Source organism: Arabidopsis lyrata, assembly GCF_000004255.2.
Source record: "Arabidopsis lyrata subsp. lyrata unplaced genomic scaffold ARALYscaffold_5, whole genome shotgun sequence".
Lineage (NCBI taxonomy): Eukaryota > Viridiplantae > Streptophyta > Magnoliopsida > Brassicales > Brassicaceae > Arabidopsis > Arabidopsis lyrata.
Window position 1 is genome coordinate 19,299,429 of NW_003302551.1, and position 23,576 is coordinate 19,323,004.

Here is a 23,576-nt window from a genome sequence, read left to right on the forward strand (position 1 = left end):
AAAATAGCTTGTAAATCTTATAATATCTTATAAGACCTTATAAATACGTTGTAAGACCTTTTAAAATACATTGTAAAACCTTATAAATACCCTGTAAAAAACCTTTAAAATACCTTGTAAATTTTTCCCGCCAAAAATTTAACGCCAAAAAAATTGCGGAATCACTTTTCCCGCAAAAAAAAATTTTTGGCGGGAAAATTTTTTACGGGAAAATTTTACAAGGTATTTTAAAAGTTTTACAAGTTTTTACAAGTGTTTTGGCGGGAAAAATTGCGGGATCACTTTTCCCGCCAAAAAATATTTTGTATTTTGTGGACCTAATTTTGTTATATTTCCTTATATATTTGTGATATCATTTATTAAAAGAAGGGTAATTTAGTCATTTTGTACATAAAAAGGAGTATTTTTTAAAATGGACAGCCAAAGGGGGCATTTTTGAAAAGGGGTATTGAAAAAGGGGCATTTTTGTGAGTCTCCCTATTTTTTTTTTATGTGTTTTGTTTAAAGTGTTTAAAATCGGTAGTTCAATGTTGAAAATTATTCAATAAATATAAAACGCAAAACAATTGTGAGTTTGTGACTTTTGTAATTTGAATGAACAAATCATATTATAACAAATCCGATACAATTAAAACTGTTTTATTCAGACTTTCAACTTTTCCCATTTTAAATTTTTATTCAGTTGTAGTTTTGGACTACTTTAAAAACACTTTACAAGAACGTTCTTAACATCCTTTTTATCCTTTTTGAACTTGAAATCAGTTAAAAACACTTTTTATTTCACAGAAACTGATACAAAGCCGACGGAACCGACCAGATTAGGTCAAAAACGTAAAAGACGCGCAAAAAAGGAAAAAAAACTCATAAGAGAATGTTTTTTAGTCAAGAAGAAAAAAATACATGACCAACGTAATTTATGATGTTGACATAAAGCAAAGCTACAGAGACAAAAGCATTAAATAACAATCTTTTGTCGAAATCTGAAGATATTTCCTTAAGCGCGTTGCTTCTCTGTCTCCTCCATTCTATCTATATCATCTCTGTCTTCGCTCTAAGCTTTCCTGTCAAAAACAAAATTCAATTCCCCACGTCTGTCTTACCAAAATAAACACACACAACAATAAAACCGACCTTAGCTTAGCTTAGACTCATTACTCATTACAAGAGATATACTTTACAGGTAAAAAAAATTCTCTTGTTTAATTATTATTATAATCGCTAAATTTGGGATAAAAATGTCTATTCTTGATCATTTCCTCTCTGTATCTCTCTGCTTTTGACACCTTCTCTTAGCTGTTTTCATCTTTTATCTCTGTTTTTAAAATCTTTTGCCTCTTTCAAAGGGTTTCGAGTTGTTTTGAGTTCTTTGGGTTTCCCAAATTTCTCCACGAGCTCGACCCCTTTCGTATCTTCCTTCTCATTTTTTTTGCCAAATTCATTCGATCCGTCTTTCACTATGTATCCGATGGATTCTGACTATCATCGTCGTGGTCTGGTGGTAAGAAGAATAAGAAGATCTCCTCAAAGCTTTTGTCTTTTTTTCGAATCTGTCTCTAATTTTCCAAATTGGGTGTTTTAAGCGTTTATTGGGTTTGTGTAAAGGTCTTAACTTTAGGCTGAATCTCGAATCAATGTGAGCTCCAGATTGTTATGTCATTTTTGGAATCTTAATGTGATTAGAATTCGTTGATCCTTAATTAGATTGTTGCTGTTGATTTGAGGGCACTTACTTTGGCTCTGTGTTGATTTGTTGGTATATGTTGTAATTACCCTGTTATTGATGGATGACATGAATAAAGGTTTCTTTGTGAGAGTTGATTGAGAGTAATTAGTTTCATAATGATGCTGATAATGACATTGCAGGCGAACGATCGTTCACCAGCTCACTTTGTTAGACTGGATAAACCGAGAGCCGTAGACGATCTCTATATAGGCAAGAGAGAAAAGATGCGTAGGTGGTTGTGCTGTGCTTGCCACGTTGAAGAACCTTACCATTCTTCTGAAAATGAACACCTCAGAAGCCCTAAGCACCACAATGATTTTGGTACTGCTCTTTCCTCTATATAGTTTCTTGTGATTTCCTGGCCATGAGCTGATGCTAGTAACAGTATCTTATTGTATGCAAATTCAGTTGTTTTTCTTAAGGATATTCATCTTTTTTCGATTTTTGTTTTGTTGTATTGAAGGGCATCACACTAGAAAACCACAGGCAGCTGTGAAGCCTGATGCTTTGAAGGAGCCTCCATCTATTGATGTGCCTGCATTGTCATTGGATGAGCTGAAAGAAAAGACCGATAATTTTGGATCAAAGGCATTGATTGGTGAAGGATCTTACGGAAGAGCCTACTATGCAACCTTGAAAGATGGGAAAGCTGTGGCGGTGAAGAAGCTTGATAATTCAGCTGAACCTGAATCAAATGTTGAGTTCTTGACTCAGGTCTCGAGGGTTTCCAAGCTGAAGCACGATAATTTTGTTGAGCTCTTCGGTTATTGTGTTGAAGGGAACTTCCGCATTCTTGCTTATGAGTTTGCCACTATGGGATCTTTACACGACATCTTACACGGGAGGAAAGGAGTCCAAGGAGCACAACCAGGTCCGACGCTTGATTGGATCCAACGGGTCAGAATAGCAGTTGATGCAGCTAGAGGACTTGAGTATTTACATGAGAAAGTTCAACCTGCGGTAATACACAGAGATATTCGATCTAGCAATGTGCTTCTCTTTGAAGACTTTAAAGCCAAGATCGCTGATTTTAATCTATCGAATCAATCTCCTGATATGGCTGCTCGTCTTCATTCTACCAGAGTTTTGGGAACCTTCGGTTACCATGCACCAGAGTAATGAATGCTTCTGAAACAACAATTGATCACAGTATTCTTGAGGAAGTAAAGATTGTAACTTTACAATTTGCTATTGCAGGTATGCTATGACTGGTCAACTGACACAGAAGAGTGATGTTTATAGTTTTGGTGTCGTGTTATTGGAGCTCTTGACTGGTAGGAAACCTGTTGATCATACGATGCCTCGTGGTCAGCAAAGTCTTGTCACTTGGGTAAGTACTAAAACCTTGTTTCGTTAATCTCTGAGGATAGTCTTACTTTCAAATTTACTGATTGTTCTTGGCATTTGCCATCTAACTCCAGGCTACTCCGAGGCTAAGTGAAGACAAAGTGAAGCAATGTGTTGACCCAAAACTGAAAGGAGAATATCCTCCTAAAGCTGTTGCAAAGGTAAAAGCTTTGACAGTTTAATCTCTAACCTGTGAAACCACTTTCGAAGCTAATCATTTTCTCCTTATTCTTTGGATTCAGCTCGCGGCAGTAGCAGCGTTGTGTGTGCAGTATGAATCAGAGTTTAGGCCGAACATGAGCATTGTGGTAAAAGCTCTTCAACCATTGTTGAGGTCATCAACAGCAGCAGCTGTTCCAGTCCAGGAAACCTGATTCTTCTGTGCCATAATGATAATGGAAGATTGGTTTCTGTTTCAATTGTTGCCATACCGTATAAATGTGTTCTTAAAGAGAGTCTTTTTGTCTGAGGCTTTTCTTCAGTTGGGATGTATATGTTTTTATTAAGGTGATGAGTAGTGATTTGGTGTGTCTTTTCAAATGTTTGGTGGAGTCTGTTTCTTTCTTCTTATAACAATCTATTCTATATCTGGTTTTGTTTTTTTTTGGGCTTTTTGCTCTTTCTTCTTTTATATGCTTTCTTGTCATAACATAATACTAATTATAAGTTTTTTCATATACAATCTTGAAAGGAATTTTCATCAGTTATTGATTCAACAGATTTCAGAGAAATGAATCATTCAAAACACTGGATAAAAGACAATGCTTCTTGAACCGGGTCGCTTTAACTAAATCCACTGGCTGAAAAATTATGCTTTTATATTTATAAACTGTGAGAGTAATTGTATAAACAAGAGCAAAAAAGTGACCTGATATTTTGCAAAAACCAAAGAATACAAATATTATATATCCAAAATACATATATCATCACTTACCAAGTTTGTTCTCACTCTATCTTAAAACAATACAGCTTCAGACTTGAGAGGTTCTTCATCGAACTTAAAACCGACTCTTGAGAGAAGTAAGAGTTGGTGTCATGAAATTTGCTTCACTGTATCCTCTACTAGTATACGACTGGAAAAACCCCCAATTTCTAGAATATTCTTGGCCAAAAGAATTCTTCAGAACAAAAATCCTGCAGCGACAAGTGCCAAAGCTAATGATTCTCCATACTAATTACATTCAGGTACTACTGAAGTAATTCATCTTTTCTGTAACCTAGGTTTGCTTCTAGAACTTGCTTTGGTAAGAATCTATCTAAATAATCATCTTTGAGAGCTTTAAAGGTAATATGATGAAGTTTAGAGAGAACATGTTACCTACTTTTAAGAAACTTTCATCTGGGAAGCAGCGGGGTTCTGTCGTCTGATTCACCGCGGTGACTAGCCTGAACAGACAGAGACAAGAAGACAGTAAACGTTAATGTCGACTTAAGTTGGTACAAAAACAAGAACTGGCTTAACAAATTTATTCTTCACCTCTTCATTTGCTCCTGCGGCCATGTTGATGAATGAGTCATTAGCCCTGAAGAAATAACAGAGAAGGAAAAGAAGTTAAATGGTGTAAATACTGCGCTTGTATCTGTTACACGACTTTTCGTTGTAAACGATAAATAAGTATGTATAGTGACACTAACCTGTGAGTATCCTTTGCATTGACTAGTTCTAGGTTCCCATTCTGTTGTTGCTCGTCTCTCACTTTGGCAAGTGGTGAAAAGAACTATGTATAAATGAGACAAAACTATATTAGACAGAATATATCCTGTTAAGTTAAATTGAGTCACCAAGGAAATGGTTCATATGTGTTTACCTGGTGCATTGAAATGAAAACGATAGAAATTCCAAGAAGAAAGTTCATGGTTATAACATGTCCAAAGAGCGCTGCAGATGCTATGCCCGTAAATATTGTGGCAACTGTCGATGAATATTTCTTCAAGATTGTATCTAAAAGCATCAAAGATGAAGACAGGTAAATATCAAAATAACAATCTTGCTATAAGAACAATACCATTGATTATATATAACCAAAAATCTCCAGATATGTTGAAAAAGTATCTAGACTCAAGCAAACTAGTTCACAGATTAAATAAATCTAACAAAGCTTAGTCAGTATTACCTGCATATTTGAAGAAAAAGGAGGATAAAATCCCTTGTGCTGCGTTGTTCAGTATCAAAAACATGGTAGCCCTAGAATGTCCTTGTAGGATATCAAAGCTGCCAGGACCTGTCAAGATCATGATAAATTTCTCAGCAATGCATCCTGAAGTTTTAAGGGTTACCTTGCCAGTTTTTCAAAAGCTATTATGGTGCTTCAACATAAAAGTAAAATGTGCATACCTTTATATATAACAGTTCCTAGTATTCCAAGAAAGTTGAATATCGCACCATAACCATAGAGAAATAAATTCTGCAACAGAAACAAAAATGTTCTATGAGATGACAACGCAGAAGTAGAAGACCATGATTCTAGAATTTGACGTGACCAAGACATGAGCTATGTACCCTAAAATGAGGAACATTAGTGATAACAGAGCCAAGTAGACAAGAGAACAGAACAAAGAGTCAACAACCTCAAGGTTCTTTGATTCTAAAGAGCAACTGGTTTACTAAGAAAATTGAAAAGCGGCTAATTCCATTCCATTAACAACACACAGCAATCAGCATATCACGCAAGACGAGAAAAACGCATCATAACAATCTAACCTGAAGATAGATGCTTGTGTCATACTGACTCTTTAGAGCATACTCGTTGAAGACAGATGCCATTGACGGGACAGTAACCTGCATGTAAATTTGCAGATTAGCCTCTAGCATGAATTACAACCTTTTCATAATGCATCAACGGGGAAGCACAGATTATGTGAATGGAACCACTAATATATCTTCAAAAAGAGCAAATATACTTACAAAGATAACGGTACAGACGTATGCACCCGTAGCAAGAGGAATTCCAATGGCTGTAGCACCTTCTGGAAGAGAACGTAGTTGGTTTACACTAATCCCTATCAGCAACAGAGCAAGTGCCTCCCACTATAACAAAATTAAGGATAAGACGATTAAGATATATAAATATAAAAACATACAAAATTCAACCAAGAATTTATATTGGAAAATCAAAATTGTTTGGGCCAATAAGATTCAACTATGAAAGGAATGTTAGACAAAAACTTCCACAATAATATTTTCTGTTATTGAAAACCGGTCATACATATAACTAATAAGAACAACTGAAACTGACCTGTATGATAGAAAACCGCCGCTTCATTACCATCTTTAATAGAACAGCAATGACCAGAACCTTTAGGTTGCTAAGCATCTTTACAGTAGCAGGATTAAAATATAGCTGGCACAGCAGAAACTTCCATTATCGTATGAAACGAAAATACATAAAGAATGCAAGGTAGAATCAATTAGTACAAGCCGAGAAGGACAGTAAATAAACCCACTGCAATGCACAATCTAATTATGATGTAAACAGCTGGCCGACTCAAATATCTATCACCAAAACGAAACATGAGACAGGTAACGCAATGACCACCGGAAGAAGAAGATATGGCGGAATTGAGAGGTGTGTAAACTTATCCTTCGAAATTGTAATTCCATTATCTGGTTTTGGATCACTTAAGTAATGTCTGACGTGGAAGATGGGAAGTAAGAAAAATATAAGATCAACAAAATTGGATCAGATAGAACACCACATGACATGCTCTTGCCACAGATCCAAAACTTCTGAATATAGACTTAAGGATACCAAAATGAAAAATAACAAGTGGCTATACCTGCATTGTGAACTTCAGATAGTTATTAATTGCATACAACAGGGCTGGAACAGCAAGAAGCACATTATTTCGAGCTGCCTGTAAAAAAGACTCATGTCAATGCAATCTGCATTCTAAGTGGTCAAGCCACTGAACTCAGAGGTTTCAAGTTCAGCAGAAAAAGATAGTTCTAAGAAAACTCAAAACTATATATATATATATATATCTACTGGTCAGTAAATTCCAAATTTCAAACAACCGTGCATTGACATACCAACATGTAACTCTTCGAATCACCAAATTACTGGAGCTAGAAAATTTTATGAACAGTAGGAAAAAAAAAAGGCGATACATAGATGAGACATGTTTGTATGACATGACAAGCCATCAGGCAATGAAAGTTCAAGAAGCTAGCTTCAGCTGATTAAACGTAGGCATTATTCTCTTTCCTTTCTTTCTCCCCCCATTTTTTCCCATACCACTAATCTAGTACAGCAGCTTTGCAATACACTACACTCTCTCTAATTGACAAAGAAGAGGTACCTGGACAAATGTGGAAACGGATAGAAGAGGCTTCTCTCCAACTTTTTGGTGCCTGGCCTACAATTTGAACACAAACACGTAAGTATTAATAGACCATCCATGGTTCTTACAGAAAATCAAGAGACTCAAGAAATAGGTAATAATTCGAAAATCAAGAAATTGTCTTTACGTACAGAACTAAGTGGGATCCTTTTCACATTCGCATTACTGGTTTATCAACATCATGAACTTCTAATACTTCTCACCTTCTAATGAAGTTAGAAAAATCTAGCAACTAGTCCTAGATACTAGAGTATAAGTAAATGTCCCACTAAAAGAATCGAGATTGTAAGTCAGTTCAGAACATACCTGGATTAAAAGCATCACGATCGCAAAAATAACTTTTGCGATTTCTGTCAAGAAGTTGACGCTAATAGGACTGAAGTTGAATTTCCCATCCACCTTAGACATATACACCAAGACAGGCTGAAAAAGGAAAAGTACAAAACTTTTAAGTGATTTACACAACCAAATGATGAGCTGAGAGGAAAAAGAACAACGCAAATATTATATGGTTCCCTCCGTGATTCAATTGATGGAAGGGAGATGATTTACCTGGAGACCAACAAGCATGCAATCACCTACTACCAAAAGGACATTGAGGACACGTTGTTTTGAGGAAACCCTAATCTTGTGGTCATCATAAGCCCTGGAAATAGTTTTGCTACCGGGAGAGACCAATTTTGAATGACAGACACTGCACTCAGCAATACCGTTCTTCATTTGTCTTTCTCAATATGACAATTATTAGACTGAGCCAACAAGCCTGATAAACAACAACAGCAACTCGTGAGTCGCATTCCAACTAACAATCGCAACAAGATAACAACTTTAAGTGGAATTTGAGCAAAAGGCAAATCACCAAATGTAAAGCCACAATCAGATCTCAGTAGCTGAATAAAATCACAATTTAATAGAAACAATGAGCGAAAAGAAGATAGATCTTAAGATCTAAAGCCGCCATTAGAAGACTTATCGGTTCAATGAAAAAACATCAAATTCGTGAGCAGATCGATCAAACTAACCTGAATTGACCTAAACAATCAGCTTAACAAAACATTCCCTCCAGCCACACGGATCCAGAACTCGAGCTCCAGAGTGAATAATCAAAATCACTAATCCTGAAAGCAGAAATTGAACAAGATCTAGAAACTCTCCAAAGACTCAGCTTGGGTACCAGAAAAGATGCGAAGGAATATGCAGAGAGGAGAATCAGTGGGTCGTCGTTGGTTGTTGTTCGCAAGTGCGCTCTAATTATCTAACACGACCTCTCTCTCTCTTTTTTGCTTTGATTTCACAACAACGTTTTCTTAATTAATTGCGGAATTTTTAAGAGATTTGCTAAACAGCCTTAACACATTTATTTACTATAGTTTTCTTTTTGGGGAAAAACAAATTAGCAACACTTTATTTATAAATTAAATTACTTAAGAATGTGCCTAATTATTTATCCTCACATCACATATTTTTGTAACGTGTTGGTGATACTAAATTACTAATAAATACACTGTTTGCAATTCCCACTTTTTGAGGTGTTTTCCTCTTCTTTTTTTTTTTTAAATATAAATTGGTTTATTCAGTCCCAGGGTTTTGACTGATGGGCCAAGATTTAGGGTTCAGTTTTAATATGAGTTTTCACATTTGATAATTTAAAAGAAGAGTAATTCATGTTGACTTTGATCATCATCCACTTGATATGATTTAAGTTCAGCTCATATTTTAATTTATTTACTTTTATTTTCCAAAATTCAGCTTTTGATTCTTTTCGATTTTAATGTTTTGGATTGAAAAATAGCTAAATAATATTTTGGTTTGTAAACAAATTTTAGGTTTTAATGTAGGTGGGTTCTTTGTATCAATTTTCAAATGTATTGCTGCAATTACATATACCTAATTATCTTATCAAATTTGAGTCACATGTGTAGTGGCAAAAAGTGACAGACCAATTAGTTTCTAGTAAGAGTGGCTGTGAATCTTTCGGTAATGACGTGGCAATGGCATGCGACAATAAACGAATGAATAGATGGTTAACACTCTCTCGTCGTAAACCAAAACCCTAAATTCTACATGCGAGAGTTATTTTTCCACCATCATCGACTTTGATTTACGTTGAATCTCGAGTTAAGATTCTTTTTTGTATGTTCTGTTTTTGACATTTTCAATTTTGAATCTAGATTTACGTTGAATCATCTTCGCTCTCTCGTCATAAATCCAAACCCTAAATTCTACATGCGAGAGGTATTTTTCCACTATATCATCGACTTTGATTTACGTTGAATCTCGATTTCACTTTCGTTTTTTGTATGTTCTGTTTTTAGAATTTTTCAATTTTGAATAGATCTATGTTTTCTTCGCTGAACTCTTATGCTTTTGACATTTGTGTAGGGGAGACAATAAACGAATGAATTGATGGTTACGGTAACTATAGTCCACAAGTTTTTTTTGTTTTCGTTCACATGTTTCTTTTAGTTAAACTTCTACCAAGAGAAAAAAAAAAGATAATGAGATCACTTGCTATACTAAGAGAAGAGGTGATATATAATTTTATTCTTTCATGTTTTTATTTTTATTTTCTTTTCTTGGTATTCAAATTTAACTTGCATTTTTTATCACAGATTTTTAGTATTTCTCATATCAAATCAACAAAGACGATACTTAACACTCTCAAATCTACTAATAAAGCGAAGGTTGAATGTATCAATATACACGTACTATATATATATGAGTTGAACGAATATAATACGTGTGTATTGATACACATCAGATTGGTAACACAAATGAAAATTAAATTTCTAATATGATTTTAGCTAAAACATCCTATAATTTGAAGTAGAAGGAGTATTATTTTTTTGACGGTTTCAGTGTTTTCTTCTTCTCTTGCGGGAAGAGATGGATCACGCTTGAGTATTGACGAATGTCCTCCAAATTATAGGATGGTTTCAGTGTTTTCTTATTCTCTTGGAATAATATTACTTATAAATGTATGTTGATTAGATATATACATTTGGAGTAATGGCGGAATATAATATTATATCACTACTATATACTTATATTTAATAAACAAAATAATGTTTTTAATAAATTTTAGATAATATTTGATAATAAAATATATAAATATTGTTAAAATATTGTGAAATTTTTAATATTGTTTAACAGTGGTATAAATTTGATCATAAACAATTATTTTTTTACTTTTCTAATTGCTAATATTTGGTAGAAGTAAAATAATAAAAATTCGGGAAAACGATCTGTATCCCCCTAAGAAATTTTATATAGTATCACAACTACACAGAATTCGGACCTCGACCGCAGTCCACACAGATCAGAAGTTAAACTCCAGTTTCCCCCCAAATCAAAAGCTCGAGACCTTGGTCCCCAAAATTTTGAATTCCGTGGTTTCTATGTGGTTTACTGTACCGAACCGATGCCAAACCAAAACCCAGTAGAATAAACCGAAATCTATCCCCTCCAAAAATCTATCATCTTCTTTAAAACTCGTTTCCGGATTCTAATTGATCGAAGCTAGAACCATACTTCTTTGATTACTTTGAGGCTTAAGGATAAGTATGTTACCTACTGAAGCTAGAACCATTATGGCAGCTTCATCATGGAATGATAATGGGCAGAAGCAGTTTGTACATGATGTCTCCCTGTAAGATTCTTCTTCTTCTTGTTTACCTCGCTTCCTCTCTTGCTTGTTCTTTCAAAATCTCATTATGTCTAGCACATGCTAACTAAAATAATCTGCAGATGTGTTTTACGATCAGATTTATTTCCAACCTGGCCTTGGGTGAATGCTGAAGGGATCGACTTGGGATGAGTTATCACCAAAGTGGCCAAAGGCATATCCTGATGACTATAGTTTGAGGCTTCTAAGACTTTTCTTAACAAATATCCACTTATTGGGATTATACTGTATATCATATGAGTTCCCATTATCATAGTTGTTCTGTTTCTTTTTTACTTCTATTAAATTGGCCTATGCTCGCTGCATATGACTTCTGCTTTCTGTATGAAAAATGTATTATTGCAGGGGAAATTCAATAGAGCTGGACATAGCCATCAGTTGAGGAGTGTTCTGATGGTTGTTGGTGCGTTCACGCACTACAGAGCTGGGCTTTGTGTATCTTAAGTGGAGAGATATTGAAAGATGTTGAAGATGAAGATTGAAGTTGAAGGAAGATTAGATGGAATCTCTCATGTTTTAAATCTTGATTGTAGCTTCATATAAAAGTTGGATTATGTAAAGTCTATGTGTAATCAATTGTTCAATTTTTTTTTCTTTATTCAACAAAAGAATTCATATATTGTTATTACAGAAGCTGACAGAAGAATGTTCTTACAAGTTGGGATGTCTAGAAGACTGGAACCAACAAGGATGTCTCTTGCTAGTTAATTTATATGACAAAAGGCTGAAACATGAACTACTTTTTAAGATGATTCCAGTCTTGATTGCACCATTAAACGTATCATAATCCAGCGTCATACTCACATAAGCCTTCTTGTGAACCTCACGCAAGCCTTACTGGTTCCAGTCTGATCAAAGTATTAAAGTTTCTTGGTCTAGATCCTTGCACTTGAAAGTTCATCTCCTAAAGTCAAGAAACATTAACATAGGAAACTAGCAGAATGAGGACAAACTTGTACCAATTTTCACATGTTTAGAAAATATTCAACTCACTTTGTTTGATTTCTTCAGCTGCCATTCTTTGAATCAAGTTTTCAGTTATCAGCTCCAACCTGTAAAAATGGTTGCAGAACAAAATGAAGAGTAAAATTTTTAGTATCTCAAAATCCAGATTCTAGTTTTTTTTCAATTGTATCTAAAAACACACACAACTTTGAGATTGAAGAAAATCTTAATTTCATTCTCAGCTGGGGCTAATATAAAAATGACAAAATTTCGTCTATAAGAAGAACAAGCATACATTTTATCAGAGGAGGAGGAGAGGAGCTATATGTCTACTATTTTTAGTTTTTTAGCCAATGAGAGAGCTCCACTTCATACCCCACTTTTACCAATAGAGCGATCGCACAGCCACTCTCACCCATCTCGCGTTGAGCGCGTGTCTCCGATTTCTAAAGGGAAATCATGCCTTTTTTGGTCCACGCACCTCATTCTCAAAAACCCATCGCGTGTCTGATTTTTTTTGGTTTTCTCTTCTAAACCAAAGTAAACCGAACTCAAATCAATTCTAAATTCAAAACCAATGTAAACCCATCGCAAACAAAAAAAAACTCAGCGACCGTAACAACAAAAATGGAAACGACAGAGGTACTACTACTTGGAAGAGAAATAAAATCGAAAATAGCCAAGAGAATGTTCGAAAACCCTACAATACTATTAATACAAAGATCAAAGCGAAAAACATATTGATTTTGAATGCATGCTATAGATAAAGTATCCAATGTAACAGAGATCCAAATATTAATTTGAGCATATTTGATTTCGAATGTGATATATAATCTAAGCTTATTGGGCCTTTTAATGGGCTTATATGGGCCTGAATAATTCCACTGAAACCTTAATCCAGAAAAAAAAAAACCTCCCCGCCATGACCTTATCCATGGAACTCTGCAATCTTCTTCGTTACCATTTTCTTCTACTGTTGCAAAAATCGTGTCTTTTGCGCGAGCAAAAGTGTTCTCGAGAAAGAAGCAATGGAGCTTTGTTCTTCATCTTCATCATCTTCACTCCTTCGCATTTCTTCATCTTCAGCACCAGAAATCTCATTTTCACCTTCAATTTCTCGGTTCTCATCTAAAATCCAATCGATTCTCACAAAACCCAGATTCCAAAATCTCCGAATTTGCGCTTCCGTGACGGCGGAGACTCAAGGTCTTCCACGAGACAGTCCTCAACGTCTCCTCAAGGAGCTTGGGAAGCGTAAAACAGCGACAGGACCGAAGAAAAAGGTTCCTCCGAAACGATTCATCTTAAGACCACCATTAGATGATAAGAAATTAGCTGAGAGATTCCTCAATAGTCCACAATTGTCTCTCAAGTCATTTCCTCTACTCATTTCTTGTCTTCCATCGTCAAAGCTTAACAACGCTGATAAAACATGGATCGATGAGTATCTTCTTGAAGTTAAACAAGCTTTAGGGTATTCTCTGGAGCCTTCAGAGATTTTAGGAGATGATAATCCGGCGAAACACTTTGATACGTTGCTCTATCTTGCGTTCCAGCATCCGTCTTGTGATAGGGCACGTGCGAGGCATGTGAAGAATGGGCACTCGAGGCTTTGGTTTCTGGGTCAGTATGTGCTTGAGCTTGCTTTGATTGGGAAGAGGTATCTCCCCAAATGGATTAAAGCAGCGAGCTTGCAAAATCTCATCTTTCCTTATGATGATATGGATAAGTTGATTAGGAAAGAGCGTTAGCCACCGGTTAAGTAATCTTCTCTCTTCTTTGATGATGATTTCACTTTGAGTGTTAGTCTATAGTTTGGTTGCTTTGAGCTGAGATTTAGTTTTAACGAGTTAAGACAATGATATGGGTTGATATCCGCTTTTGCTGTAGTTGGAACTAGTAGATGTTGTTCCATTCTCTCAAGAACTTGTTATGTGTATTACATTCTGTGTTTAGATAAGCCCAAATCTCACCATGAGTTGTTATGACGCCAATAACAGCTGATCAAAGATTTCTCAAATCTCACCATGAGTTGTTATGACGCCAATAACAGCTGATCAAAGATTTCTCATCTTGGATGAGATCTGTCTTATCTGTTTGTAGTGTGTCTTTGTGATAGCTGGTGCTAACTATCTAGGTCGGGCTTACCATTTGATTGAATTAAATGAATGAAAACTTGACGAGTCTGTGCATTTCAATATCTCACAAGAGACAAGTACTTATCCATGTGAATTTGTTATGGCTAGATCTGTGTTCTGGGCTTTGTTTGGTGCCATCTGTCTATGCTATGGGATGCCGGAAGTGTATCGTGTACTTTTTGAGGTGTTTGGGATGGATCCAGATGCTGATGAGTGTCAGCCTCGAAGCAGGAGACAGCTCGAGGATGTAGATTATGTTTCTGTTGAATTTGAAGGCAAAAAGCTAGGTTGGCAAGATATTGCTACTTACAAGGTAAATAAAACTGCATGATATAACAAAATCACAGTCTACGTCTTTGGTCTATCTAAGAAGACTGATTTCTTTATTTTTCCTGTTGTTTCAGCCTCCTGAAGATGCTTTATTCGCACACCCGAGGCTATTCAGAGCTTGTGTTCCACTGGGAATGCATCGTTTCAGAGGGAACATATGGGATTTTGACAGCAAACCTAAAGTTATGCAGACCCTCGGATACCCTTTACCGATGAATGATAGAATCAAGGAGATAACTGAAGCAAGAAACATCGAACTTGGACTCGGTTTACAGGTACAAAAGCTTTTTTTTGTTTTTTTTTTCTTGTGGTGTAAAGTCCGCAAGAGTGGCAAGACGTGTTAAATTGTATTGTAGGGACGATGTATTCATATGTAGAAATGTTAAATCTTATGCCAGGTGGAGTTTGACGAGGTAGGTAAGGTTACTGGTTTAACATCTAAGGGAGAGACTGCCAAATGCAAATGCCAAATGTTACATAGAAGTAGCTCCCTGCAATAAAAGAGGCTCTAACAACTGCAAGAGCAATGCAACATGAATTGCAATATGTGAGTTTCATGTTACACAGTATAATTTGATAAACTAAATGAGATCTTGCACTCGGATGAAACTGAATATCCAAGAAGCGTCAACAATAGTACCCTTTTGGTTTGCAATACATGGAATCATCCACCACAGCCTCCACTAGTACCACTTCACGGCATTCCGACTCCCCAATAAAAAATTTCAAGTGTTCCAACTCTTTAGTAGTTCCTCCATAACCAAGAACACGCAACAGCTTCACTTGGAACGGACGCATGGTCTCATCGCCTAATATATATACTAAAGGAGGGTATAGATTACCAGTCATATATGAATAAAGAAGGGTCGAGACTCCCATCTTTCTCCCGATTATGCTGACTGCTCATGTAAGTTTTCAAACCCTAACATCATCAACTAATTAGGAAACTAAACTCTTTTTTTTTTGGGGTTCAAGGAAGTTCCAAACGACAATGTTATAAAGGAAGACGATAATTTCTTGTGAACTAAACTTGTTAGAAATACATTTGAGAGAGTTGCGGACCACACCCTTAAACTCACAAACACGAGAATGGACGTCTGAGAGTTCTGGATACCATCTTTTTTCCTTCTTGATAAAAGATCTTGGCCATGTTTTGTGACAGTTATGAAGTGAAATCAGAAGAATAGTCCCAAGGATGTATGCACATGCCGTTTTCTCTAGTTTAGACTACCTTTTTTTCGTTTCTTTAAATACAAGTCGACTACCTTCTTTGTTTCTTTAAATAGAAGCAAGTACAAAGGAGCGAATTTAAAAGAGTGAATTCCAAAAAGCAAGAAAAACGTGGAAAGTGGGAGAGATGGTTCATAAACATAAACAAGGCCAATTCGAGCAACAACTTGAACGATTAAAAGAAGACAAGGAAACACTCGATATAAGTACTAATCTATTTAAGTATCTCCGGTTCGGCTTGACGACCGCTTATCGCTTTCGTTGGTTGACTATTTTTAGCCACACTTGTAATATTTCCTGAGATCCTGATTTATAGGAATAGTCTTTCCACAAGAAGCCATAAGACGGTAAGCATCTTTCTTTTGCACAGGATCTTTAATATACTTACACATACATGGTCCTGCTACTATTAGTCTATCACAACATTTCAGCCACGTGGCTCTATCTTTCATATGTTGTATACATAAATAAAGTGACTCTTTGCAATAAGAGAGCGTTGGAGTGGGGAATGATGTCAAGAGTACCATCAAGGCGATGAACATCAATGGATTGATCTTCATTTTCTGATTATTTAGTATCTCGTCAAAAATGTTGTATGTTTCTAGGTCTTTAAATAGAAAACTGAAATCAGAAACATGTGGCAATATTGACAAGTGGTGGATTCTATTTTTACAAAGCAATTAGTATTCAAAACAAACCATTGAATAGTTCAAAAGGCCGATTCCATAGGAGTAGAGTACTTTGGTATTTTATTGCCTAATGCAAAAGGCAACACTCTATGGTTTTACCTTGCTTGAGCCCCAAGGAAGCCAAAAAGGAGGGAAGTGAACAATACGAAGTTATTAACCAGCTTGTGTTCATAACTAAATATGAACCATCTAACTTAATTATATAAAACCATAAATTAAAAATTAAACTAGCAAGGATATAAACTTAAGTTTCTTGAAAAACCTAAAATTTCTCCTGAGCATTTCTATGCATTCCACGATTCCTTGAACTCATGAATTTTGCATTTTTCCTCTGTTCTCAGCTTTTCATATTTTTTTTATTATCGCAAAGTTTGTCAAGGAGCATAATCATTCTTTGATGCCTGGGACTTGGGAGAGTTTGAAAGAGGTTGCATTAATGATCCATATACGGTCAGTTGTTGCTATTTCCGTTGATCAACATTCCTTTTTTTTTTCAGGAACTGAGGTTGATGATTGATCACCAAGCTTTTTCACAACTTAGCGATTGCATCATGAGTTAAAATCCAAATGAGTGTTTCTTGGTTAGCCGGTTAATAGATTTCTGTGGGGATATTAGTTCATGATTAATTGCTATATATGGCATATTCATGAGCCTGTTTGATTTTGGGTTTGCTTACATATGTATGGTACTAGAAAAGATTTGAACTCTGAAAGTTTGCTCTCCTCATTTGCAGAAGGAACACGACAAAATCCAGGAACTAATGCAGCAGAGAAAAAGAGAGCGGCTACTTACAAAAGCCTCCCTAAAAGAATCCAACACATAGTAGACAATGCATGTAAGAAATCTGGAACAGAGAGATCATCAACAAAACCAATTATAGCCTTTATTGTCTCAGGTATTTCCTTGTTCAGCATATTGATTTTAGGAGATAGATCTTCTCTTCTTTATTCCCCTCTGGCAAAAGAAAATAAAATAATACTGGTATTAAAAACATTTTTTTCTAGTATAACTAATAAATTAGTTACTGGTTCCCCTAGTTTTGTCTTCACATTTGCTATCAAGTCTGTCCTTGGAACTCTTCATTGTTTTACTTATAGAATCATCTTTAAACACTCTTTTCATAGTGGAACTTGATTTTTTGAGAATAGCTGGTTGTTGGGATCTGATGGCATATTAGAGAATCTTCTAGAGGTTATGTTATGGTTGTAACCTGAATTCTTGTAACATAAGCAATTCAGGTTTTGACTCTTAAGTTCATGTCATGATATTGGATCATTTGTACATGTGATGATGGCATGTTAGTCGGTTACTGTACTTGAGCATAATGTCTCTCTCTCACAGAGATTGTAATATTTTCTCAGATTTAGTTTTGTAATAGCAAATCTGAAGAAATTGACCGTTTAAACGGCAACCGTATCTACATATTTCCAGAGATTTTACCACCTCTTACACTAGTCTGTTTAAATATTTGACAGGTTCAACGAGGAAAAAGAGTTTTGGTGATTAAAAATGCAGTGGAACGATTGCGTTGCTTGTTCATATTCTAGGTTGTGTGTATCTGGCGGTAATGTCTCATGTGGAAGAGCCCATCTTGTTTAGATTGTTTTGTGTTTGGTTCTGTCTTCTGTTGATCTTTTTTTGGTAGGCTCTGTCTTCTGTTGATCTACTATGTTCATGTAATCACACAAGGATGCAAAACAATTATATTTTTAGTTTGGCTGATTATAATGATACAAATTTCTTAAATACTTTTTCTACAAAATGTTGATAATAACATTATGGGATAGTAGTAATAAAATCCAGTTTTGGGTTCAGTTTTAATTTGAGTTTGCATATTTGATATTTAAAAGAAGACTAGTCAAAATTAAATCGATGGCTTAGGCCTATAGCTTCCGTTCAAAAAAAATCAATTTATGTTATTTTATTTTGAAAAAGCAATAATCTTCAGTTCAAATTTTTTATTTTTTTATTTTACCTTTTGGATTCAATTCAGATCTTTGGGATATATCAAAAAATAGCTTAATGAATATTTTTGTTAGGAAAACAATTTTTTGGTCCAATTTTAGATTTATTATATAAGTATGAGACAAGCCCACAAACAATTTGTTTAAGCTTTTGAGAGGGAAAGTAAAATAAAAATACAAATATTTGACTAATCATCACAAAATCTACAATCATTACTCATTTACTTCATTAGTGACTTTAACTATAATTCAACTTAAATTAGTTATATTATTGGCAAGAGACTAAAAGAGATAAGAAATTAGTTATACTAGACATATTAACTCTTGGTTAAAACAAAATAATTGCTTGTGGTTAGACTTGATTGATGGAAGTTGAAATGTCGATGATCGTGAAATTCATCCGAAACTTGTTTTACCTCGGAACTTGCAAGTTATTTATTTCATATCAATTTCAACATATACAAAAAAAATATGATGTGCAAAGCAAGTTCATCTTTCTTTACTTACCATATCAATTTCCGAGATTGATTACTTTCAAACTTTAGAGAAATTTGAAAGATTTTTAATGGTGAGATAGTTAAGCCATATTGAAATGCAAGTATCAATAAAGCTGTGACAAAAACAGAGAATGTGATCATTGACCTACAAAGGAATGAAGATGACATTGAAGAGAAATGACTTCTCCAAGAACAACGTGTGACCGAAAGCAGAAACGAAATTGGTAAGAATTTGTTAATATCATATCATTAATATATATATATATATATATATATATATATATATATATATATATATATATAATAATTATCTATATATTGTTGACATTAATAAGTTTTCTTTCTAACGTAGTGGCTGCAAGAGCTAGAGCGATGGCTGCTTTATATGCTAGACAGCTAGAGAGGTTGAAGAGATTATGAGATCGGTTAGAAAGCTGAGAGATGAGGTAAAAATATTTTTTTCTCGCCCATAATCTTCTCCGTGGTTGGTTCTTGGGTTGATGACCGCATCACTGAAGCAAGTCTTCTCCCATACTTTTTCTCTTTTCTCACTAAAACCCTTATGGTTTCTTCAATTTTATCAACAGCTGACTTCCTTATCTTGTCTTTGTCTTTTCCCTTTCCAAGTCTTTTTAGAAACCAATCGAACATCCTTTCAACTTGATCTGCAAATTTCAGAAATCAAACGTCAAAAACCAAACAAATCCAGAATAAACGCCGAGTGTAGCAGCTCAAAATCCCAACTCAAGCATATATATAAACACGGAGTACTCTAGTAATCAGCCCTCTTTAGTCTTCCCTTCTGAGGATTCACTGGTTTGGCTCCCTAAAACAGGTTCCAAATTACACTAAGACACGGGTGATAAAGCAGGAACTTGTAACTGTATCTAATGGCCTCTCACAGGATTTCAATTCAAGAACTCCAAACACGATTAAGGAAAAATTATGGATACAATAAGAAAACTCCTACCACAAGAGCCACAATCCAATCATTCTTAATCAACAACACTAAACTTAAGATGGATGATTCTATAAGTAAAACAATGAAGAGTTCCTCGTTAAACAAACTTATAAAATCTTTCCAAACTTATTCAAATAGTGGTTCTCATAGTTAAACTCAATTTGAAACCACCCAGATTTAGTAAAACCTGGACATTTAAGCTTTCATGTGGTCTTTTACCTAGAGAACAAACCTACCACAAGAGCCACAATCCAATCATTCTTTGGTAGCCACAATCCAACCTACCACAAGAGCCACAATCCAATCCAATCGTTGAAGAGAAACGACTTCTCCAAGAACAACGTGTGATCGAAAGCAGAAACGAAATTGGTAAGAATTTGTTATATCATATCAGTAATATATATATATATATATATATATATATATAATAATTATCTATATATTGTTGACATTAATAAGTTTTCTTTCTAACGTAGTGGCTGCAAGAGCTAGAGCGATGGCTGCTTTATATGCTAGACAGCTAGAGAGGTTGAAGAGATTATGAGATCGGTTAGAAAGCTGAGAGATGAGGTAAAAATATTTTTTTTTGTTTTTTTTTATTTGGTACTCAAATCATTAACTAGAGTTTTATTTTCACATATTGCTGCACTAATCCGTGCCAAAACAACAAAGAGAACACGTCACACTCTCATATCAATGAATAGGGCCCAACAAAGTTATTAACTAAGTAAGTATCTTATACTTAAATTTGTTTGTTTATTTTATAAAATATTACTTTATTTTGACGGTTTCAGTGTTTTCTTCTTCTCTTGTAGGAAGAGATGAATCACCACCGCTTGAGTATTGACCAAACTGTATAAAAAGTAAATCACCACCGCTTGAGTATTGACCAAACTGTATACTGAGAGACCTTAGTGCGTCTGACCAAGATTAAAGTTCATACTATTAGATTCGAGTAAGAAATCTTGCGGTTTCTATTTTTTTATCTTCTTACAATTTCTGATTATTGTTATTAGTCTCTTTTTTTTTTTTTTTTGCAGAAAATGAAAATGAGGGTGATCAATATACTATATTTCTTTTCTTTTTTGTTGATTTTGTTTTTTGAAATAACCGGAAAATTTTCTCTGATAACTAAACCAAATCTAAACCGGAATATCTTTTGTGCTAAATAATAATACTAAAAACAAGGGTTCTAATTTGGTACAAAACTTTTTCTGAACCAAAGAAACCAAACGAACTAGTATAAGAAGAACCCTGCGATAATTTAGTAACACCCAATGCATATGTTTTGAAGTTTTAACACCCTTTTTGAATTAGAAATCTAATTAAAAATGAAAAATTCATAAAACAATGAGAAATAATGAAGTTTAAGGTAAAGTTAGACCAGCTCCAATACTTGTAACTTGTAAGCGAGGATTGAGCTTATTAACATCATTATTCTTTGAAAGAGTTGGTTTTGATGGAACATGTGAAAAAGGAATTGAGTGAAGCATTGCGGAATAAAGATCTCACAACCAAGAAAACTATCCATGTCTTTATTTATTTTTGTTTGCTCATTTTAATATTTATCTATTTTGTATCCGTCTAGCTCATACTATTATTGTTCTCCAATAAATAGGAATGAGAAAATATAAATTTAATAGGGCTTGGGCTTTTATTGGGATTTGGGCTAAAGCCCATTCTACATCAAATGACCACTCATTGATTCTTCGGCTTTGGATCGGAGTCGAGGAACATGGATTTCGACGAGACCGTGCCACTGAGCCAGCGGTCGGAGTGGGCAGACGTGGTCCCGTTGACTCAGGACGATGGCCCGAATCCGGTGGTGCCGATCGCCTACAAGGAAGAGTTCCGCGAGACTATGGATTACTTCCGTGCGATTTACTTTTCCGACGAGCGATCTCCTCGCGCACTACGACTCACGGAAGAAACGCTCCGCTTAAACTCCGGCAACTACACAGTAATCAATCTTATAATTCATATAATCAATAACTATCTGAACTCTTTTGGTTTTGAAATTTGATGGATTTTAGTCTTTTATTGGTCTTTCTTGCTTCAATTCTTAGTCTTAACGATATTTTTTTTACCTTTGAAGGTGTGGCATTTCAGGCGCCTAGTACTCGAGGCCCTTAATCACGACTTGTTTGAAGAACTCGAGTTCATCGAACGCATTGCTGAGGATAACTCTAAGAACTACCAACTGTGGTAAAGTTCATACCTTTGTCTCTTTTTCTCTCATGAAAGTCTATGAGTAGCTAGTGTTTATACTGTTAAAATTGACTGATGAATAATTTTGAATCAAGAACTGTATATGTTTGCTTTATGTTTTAGTCTATGAAAAAGTTCTAGCTTTTGTGGGAATCATCAAAGTTTGGAGGCTGTTTTGTATATGCCGATCCAGTATGTTCTGTTTATTTTAGATCAAAGTTTGTTCTTTTACACATTGTTAAGTTCATAGTGTCTCGTATCTGCTGCTAATGCAAAGTTAAAAACCTTGGTTGTGAGTGTGATGATCCATGCTTCTGCTCTATTTTTTCCTTTTCTCTAGGCATCATCGGCGATGGGTTGCAGAGAAACTGGGTCCTGATGTTGCAGGGAGAGAACTTGAATTTACCCGTAGAGTACTTTCACTTGATGCCAAACATTATCATGCTTGGTCACATAGGCAGGTTTGTCTCAAACCTTGTTAAAGCATTCACTTGAGGTATTACATATCTTGTTGTTTGATGTTGGGAAATGTTGGGAAACAATCTGCAGTGGACGCTACGGGCATTAGGAGGATGGGAAGATGAGCTCGATTACTGTCACGAGCTCCTTGAAGCTGACGTCTTTAACAATTCCGCCTGGAATCAGGTTAACATGATCGTTGATACACACACTAGATTCTGTATCTCTAATCTCTATCAATTGGCAATTCAGTCACCTTTGTGAATAAGTTCACTCCCTTAATCTTACAGAGGTATTACGTCATTACTCGATCTCCTCTTTTGGGAGGCCTAGAAGCCATGAGAGAATCTGAAGTAAGCTACACAATCAAAGCAATTTTAACCAATCCTGCAAACGAGAGCTCATGGCGATACCTGAAAGCTCTTTACAAAGACGACAAAGAATCCTGGATTAGTGATTCAAGTGTTTCCTCAGTCTGTTTGAATGTTTTATCCCGCACGGATTGCTTCCATGGATTTGCTTTGAGCACCCTTTTGGATCTTCTATGCGATGGACTGAGACCAACCAACGAGCATAAAGACTCAGTGAGAGCTCTAGCTAATGAAGAACCAGATAATAACTTGGCCATTTTGGTGTGTACCATTCTTGGTCGTGTAGATCCTATAAGAGCTAATTATTGGGCATGGAGAAAGAGCAAGATTACAGTAGCAGCAATGTGACGTCTCAAAATCACACTTGCAAAAAAACTTGATTTTTAGTTCCTTTTTCGTATGTACTGCTGTTTATGAATCACATGAACATGTTTCTATGTATCAAAACAATCTCGATTTCTCTGTTTCCTTTGCCTTCTGATATTCAAAGAAGCTTTCTCAAGAATGATTTTGCAGAACCAACAAACAACTAAACAGTTTAGTCTAAACTACTAAAGAGTCAAAAGTCATACTTTGACTAAACGCATTGCTTTCTCGATAACCGGAAGAACAAAACCGAAACCGGGTTTTGGTTTGGCTCGCGGATTTCTCTTATTCAATTTCAACGACAAATATTATAATGGGAAA

At 35.3% G+C, this 23,576-nt stretch overlaps 5 protein-coding genes and 1 long non-coding RNA gene across 8 annotated transcripts; 4 read left to right on the forward strand and 2 right to left on the reverse strand.

The window, feature by feature from the left end:
* The first annotated feature begins 890 nt into the window (after nucleotides 1-890).
* LOC9314334 (PTI1-like tyrosine-protein kinase 3) lies at nucleotides 891-3,747 on the forward strand. Of its 2 annotated transcripts, none has more exons than XM_021024509.1 (6): nucleotides 891-1,180; nucleotides 1,864-2,044; nucleotides 2,187-2,838; nucleotides 2,921-3,053; nucleotides 3,145-3,231; nucleotides 3,313-3,747. In XM_021024509.1, exons 2-6 carry the CDS (start codon nucleotides 1,948-1,950, stop codon nucleotides 3,442-3,444), a joined length of 1,101 nt encoding a protein of 366 aa, XP_020880168.1. In that variant the 5' UTR covers nucleotides 891-1,180; nucleotides 1,864-1,947; the 3' UTR covers nucleotides 3,445-3,747. The 2 variants fall into 2 exon arrangements, with proteins under 2 accessions (XP_020880168.1, XP_020880167.1); XM_021024508.1 differs by having other exon boundaries at nucleotides 922-1,498.
* A 124-nt stretch (nucleotides 3,748-3,871) lies between these two features.
* LOC9312566 (CMP-sialic acid transporter 3) lies at nucleotides 3,872-8,696 on the reverse strand. 2 transcript variants are annotated; one of them, XM_021024510.1, is made up of 15 exons: nucleotides 8,434-8,696; nucleotides 7,964-8,174; nucleotides 7,718-7,834; nucleotides 7,370-7,426; nucleotides 6,848-6,925; nucleotides 6,307-6,411; nucleotides 5,976-6,098; nucleotides 5,772-5,849; nucleotides 5,406-5,475; nucleotides 5,185-5,292; nucleotides 4,879-5,012; nucleotides 4,706-4,788; nucleotides 4,548-4,593; nucleotides 4,393-4,456; nucleotides 3,872-4,204 (listed from the first exon to the last, which is right to left on the reverse strand). In XM_021024510.1, exons 2-14 carry the CDS (start codon nucleotides 8,129-8,131, stop codon nucleotides 4,406-4,408), a joined length of 1,218 nt encoding a protein of 405 aa, XP_020880169.1. In that variant the 5' UTR covers nucleotides 8,132-8,174; nucleotides 8,434-8,696; the 3' UTR covers nucleotides 3,872-4,204; nucleotides 4,393-4,405. The 2 variants fall into 2 exon arrangements, with proteins under 2 accessions (XP_020880169.1, XP_020880170.1); XM_021024511.1 differs by having other exon boundaries at nucleotides 4,389-4,456.
* Nucleotides 8,697-10,942: 2,246 nt separating this feature from the next.
* On the forward strand, nucleotides 10,943-11,447 carry LOC9314335. Its single transcript, XR_002331960.1, has 2 exons — nucleotides 10,943-11,060; nucleotides 11,159-11,447. It is a non-coding gene; the product is annotated as an uncharacterized LOC9314335 (long non-coding RNA).
* Nucleotides 11,448-12,933: 1,486 nt separating this feature from the next.
* LOC9312567 (ribonuclease III domain-containing protein RNC1, chloroplastic) lies at nucleotides 12,934-15,533 on the forward strand. Its single transcript, XM_021025741.1, has 4 exons — nucleotides 12,934-13,701; nucleotides 14,288-14,492; nucleotides 14,584-14,784; nucleotides 14,908-15,533. Exons 1-4 carry the CDS (start codon nucleotides 13,070-13,072, stop codon nucleotides 15,007-15,009), a joined length of 1,140 nt encoding a protein of 379 aa, XP_020881400.1. The 5' UTR covers nucleotides 12,934-13,069; the 3' UTR covers nucleotides 15,010-15,533.
* A 170-nt stretch (nucleotides 15,534-15,703) lies between these two features.
* On the reverse strand, nucleotides 15,704-16,861 carry LOC9314336. Its single transcript, XM_002878222.2, has one exon. The coding sequence runs from the start codon at nucleotides 16,297-16,299 to the stop codon at nucleotides 16,015-16,017; it is 285 nt and encodes a 94-aa protein (XP_002878268.1). The 5' UTR covers nucleotides 16,300-16,861; the 3' UTR covers nucleotides 15,704-16,014.
* Nucleotides 16,862-21,559: 4,698 nt separating this feature from the next.
* On the forward strand, nucleotides 21,560-23,357 carry LOC9314337 (protein farnesyltransferase/geranylgeranyltransferase type-1 subunit alpha). Its single transcript, XM_002876454.2, has 5 exons — nucleotides 21,560-21,811; nucleotides 21,947-22,056; nucleotides 22,400-22,520; nucleotides 22,609-22,704; nucleotides 22,809-23,357. The coding sequence occupies exons 1-5, from the start codon at nucleotides 21,587-21,589 to the stop codon at nucleotides 23,235-23,237; spliced, it is 981 nt and encodes a 326-aa protein (XP_002876500.1). The 5' UTR covers nucleotides 21,560-21,586; the 3' UTR covers nucleotides 23,238-23,357.
* Nucleotides 23,358-23,576: the final 219 nt, after the last annotated feature.

Coding starts and splice junctions, on each gene's coding strand:
- LOC9314334 (XM_021024508.1), top strand. CDS start 1,457: ATGTATCCGATGGATTCTGACTATCATCGTCGTGGTCTGGTG. Junction 3,054..3,144: donor AGCAAAGTCTTGTCACTTGG/GTAAGTACTAAA, acceptor ATCTAACTCCAG/GCTACTCCGAGGCTAAGTGA. Junction 3,232..3,312: donor CTCCTAAAGCTGTTGCAAAG/GTAAAAGCTTTG, acceptor CTTTGGATTCAG/CTCGCGGCAGTAGCAGCGTT.
- LOC9312566 (XM_021024510.1), bottom strand. CDS start 8,131: ATGAAGAACGGTATTGCTGAGTGCAGTGTCTGTCATTCAAAATTGGTC. Junction 6,412..6,847: donor ATCTGAAGTTCACAATGCAG/GTATAGCCACTT, acceptor CTGCTGTGCCAG/CTATATTTTAATCCTGCTAC. Junction 5,293..5,405: donor AGGAACTGTTATATATAAAG/GTATGCACATTT, acceptor TGATCTTGACAG/GTCCTGGCAGCTTTGATATC.
- LOC9312567 (XM_021025741.1), top strand. CDS start 13,070: ATGGAGCTTTGTTCTTCATCTTCATCATCTTCACTCCTTCGCATTTCT. Junction 14,493..14,583: donor AAGATATTGCTACTTACAAG/GTAAATAAAACT, acceptor CTGTTGTTTCAG/CCTCCTGAAGATGCTTTATT. Junction 14,785..14,907: donor AACTTGGACTCGGTTTACAG/GTACAAAAGCTT, acceptor ATCTTATGCCAG/GTGGAGTTTGACGAGGTAGG.
- LOC9314336 (XM_002878222.2), bottom strand. CDS start 16,299: ATGAAGATCAATCCATTGATGTTCATCGCCTTGATGGTACTCTTGACA.
- LOC9314337 (XM_002876454.2), top strand. CDS start 21,587: ATGGATTTCGACGAGACCGTGCCACTGAGCCAGCGGTCGGAGTGGGCA. Junction 21,812..21,946: donor TAAACTCCGGCAACTACACA/GTAATCAATCTT, acceptor TTACCTTTGAAG/GTGTGGCATTTCAGGCGCCT. Junction 22,057..22,399: donor TCTAAGAACTACCAACTGTG/GTAAAGTTCATA, acceptor CCTTTTCTCTAG/GCATCATCGGCGATGGGTTG.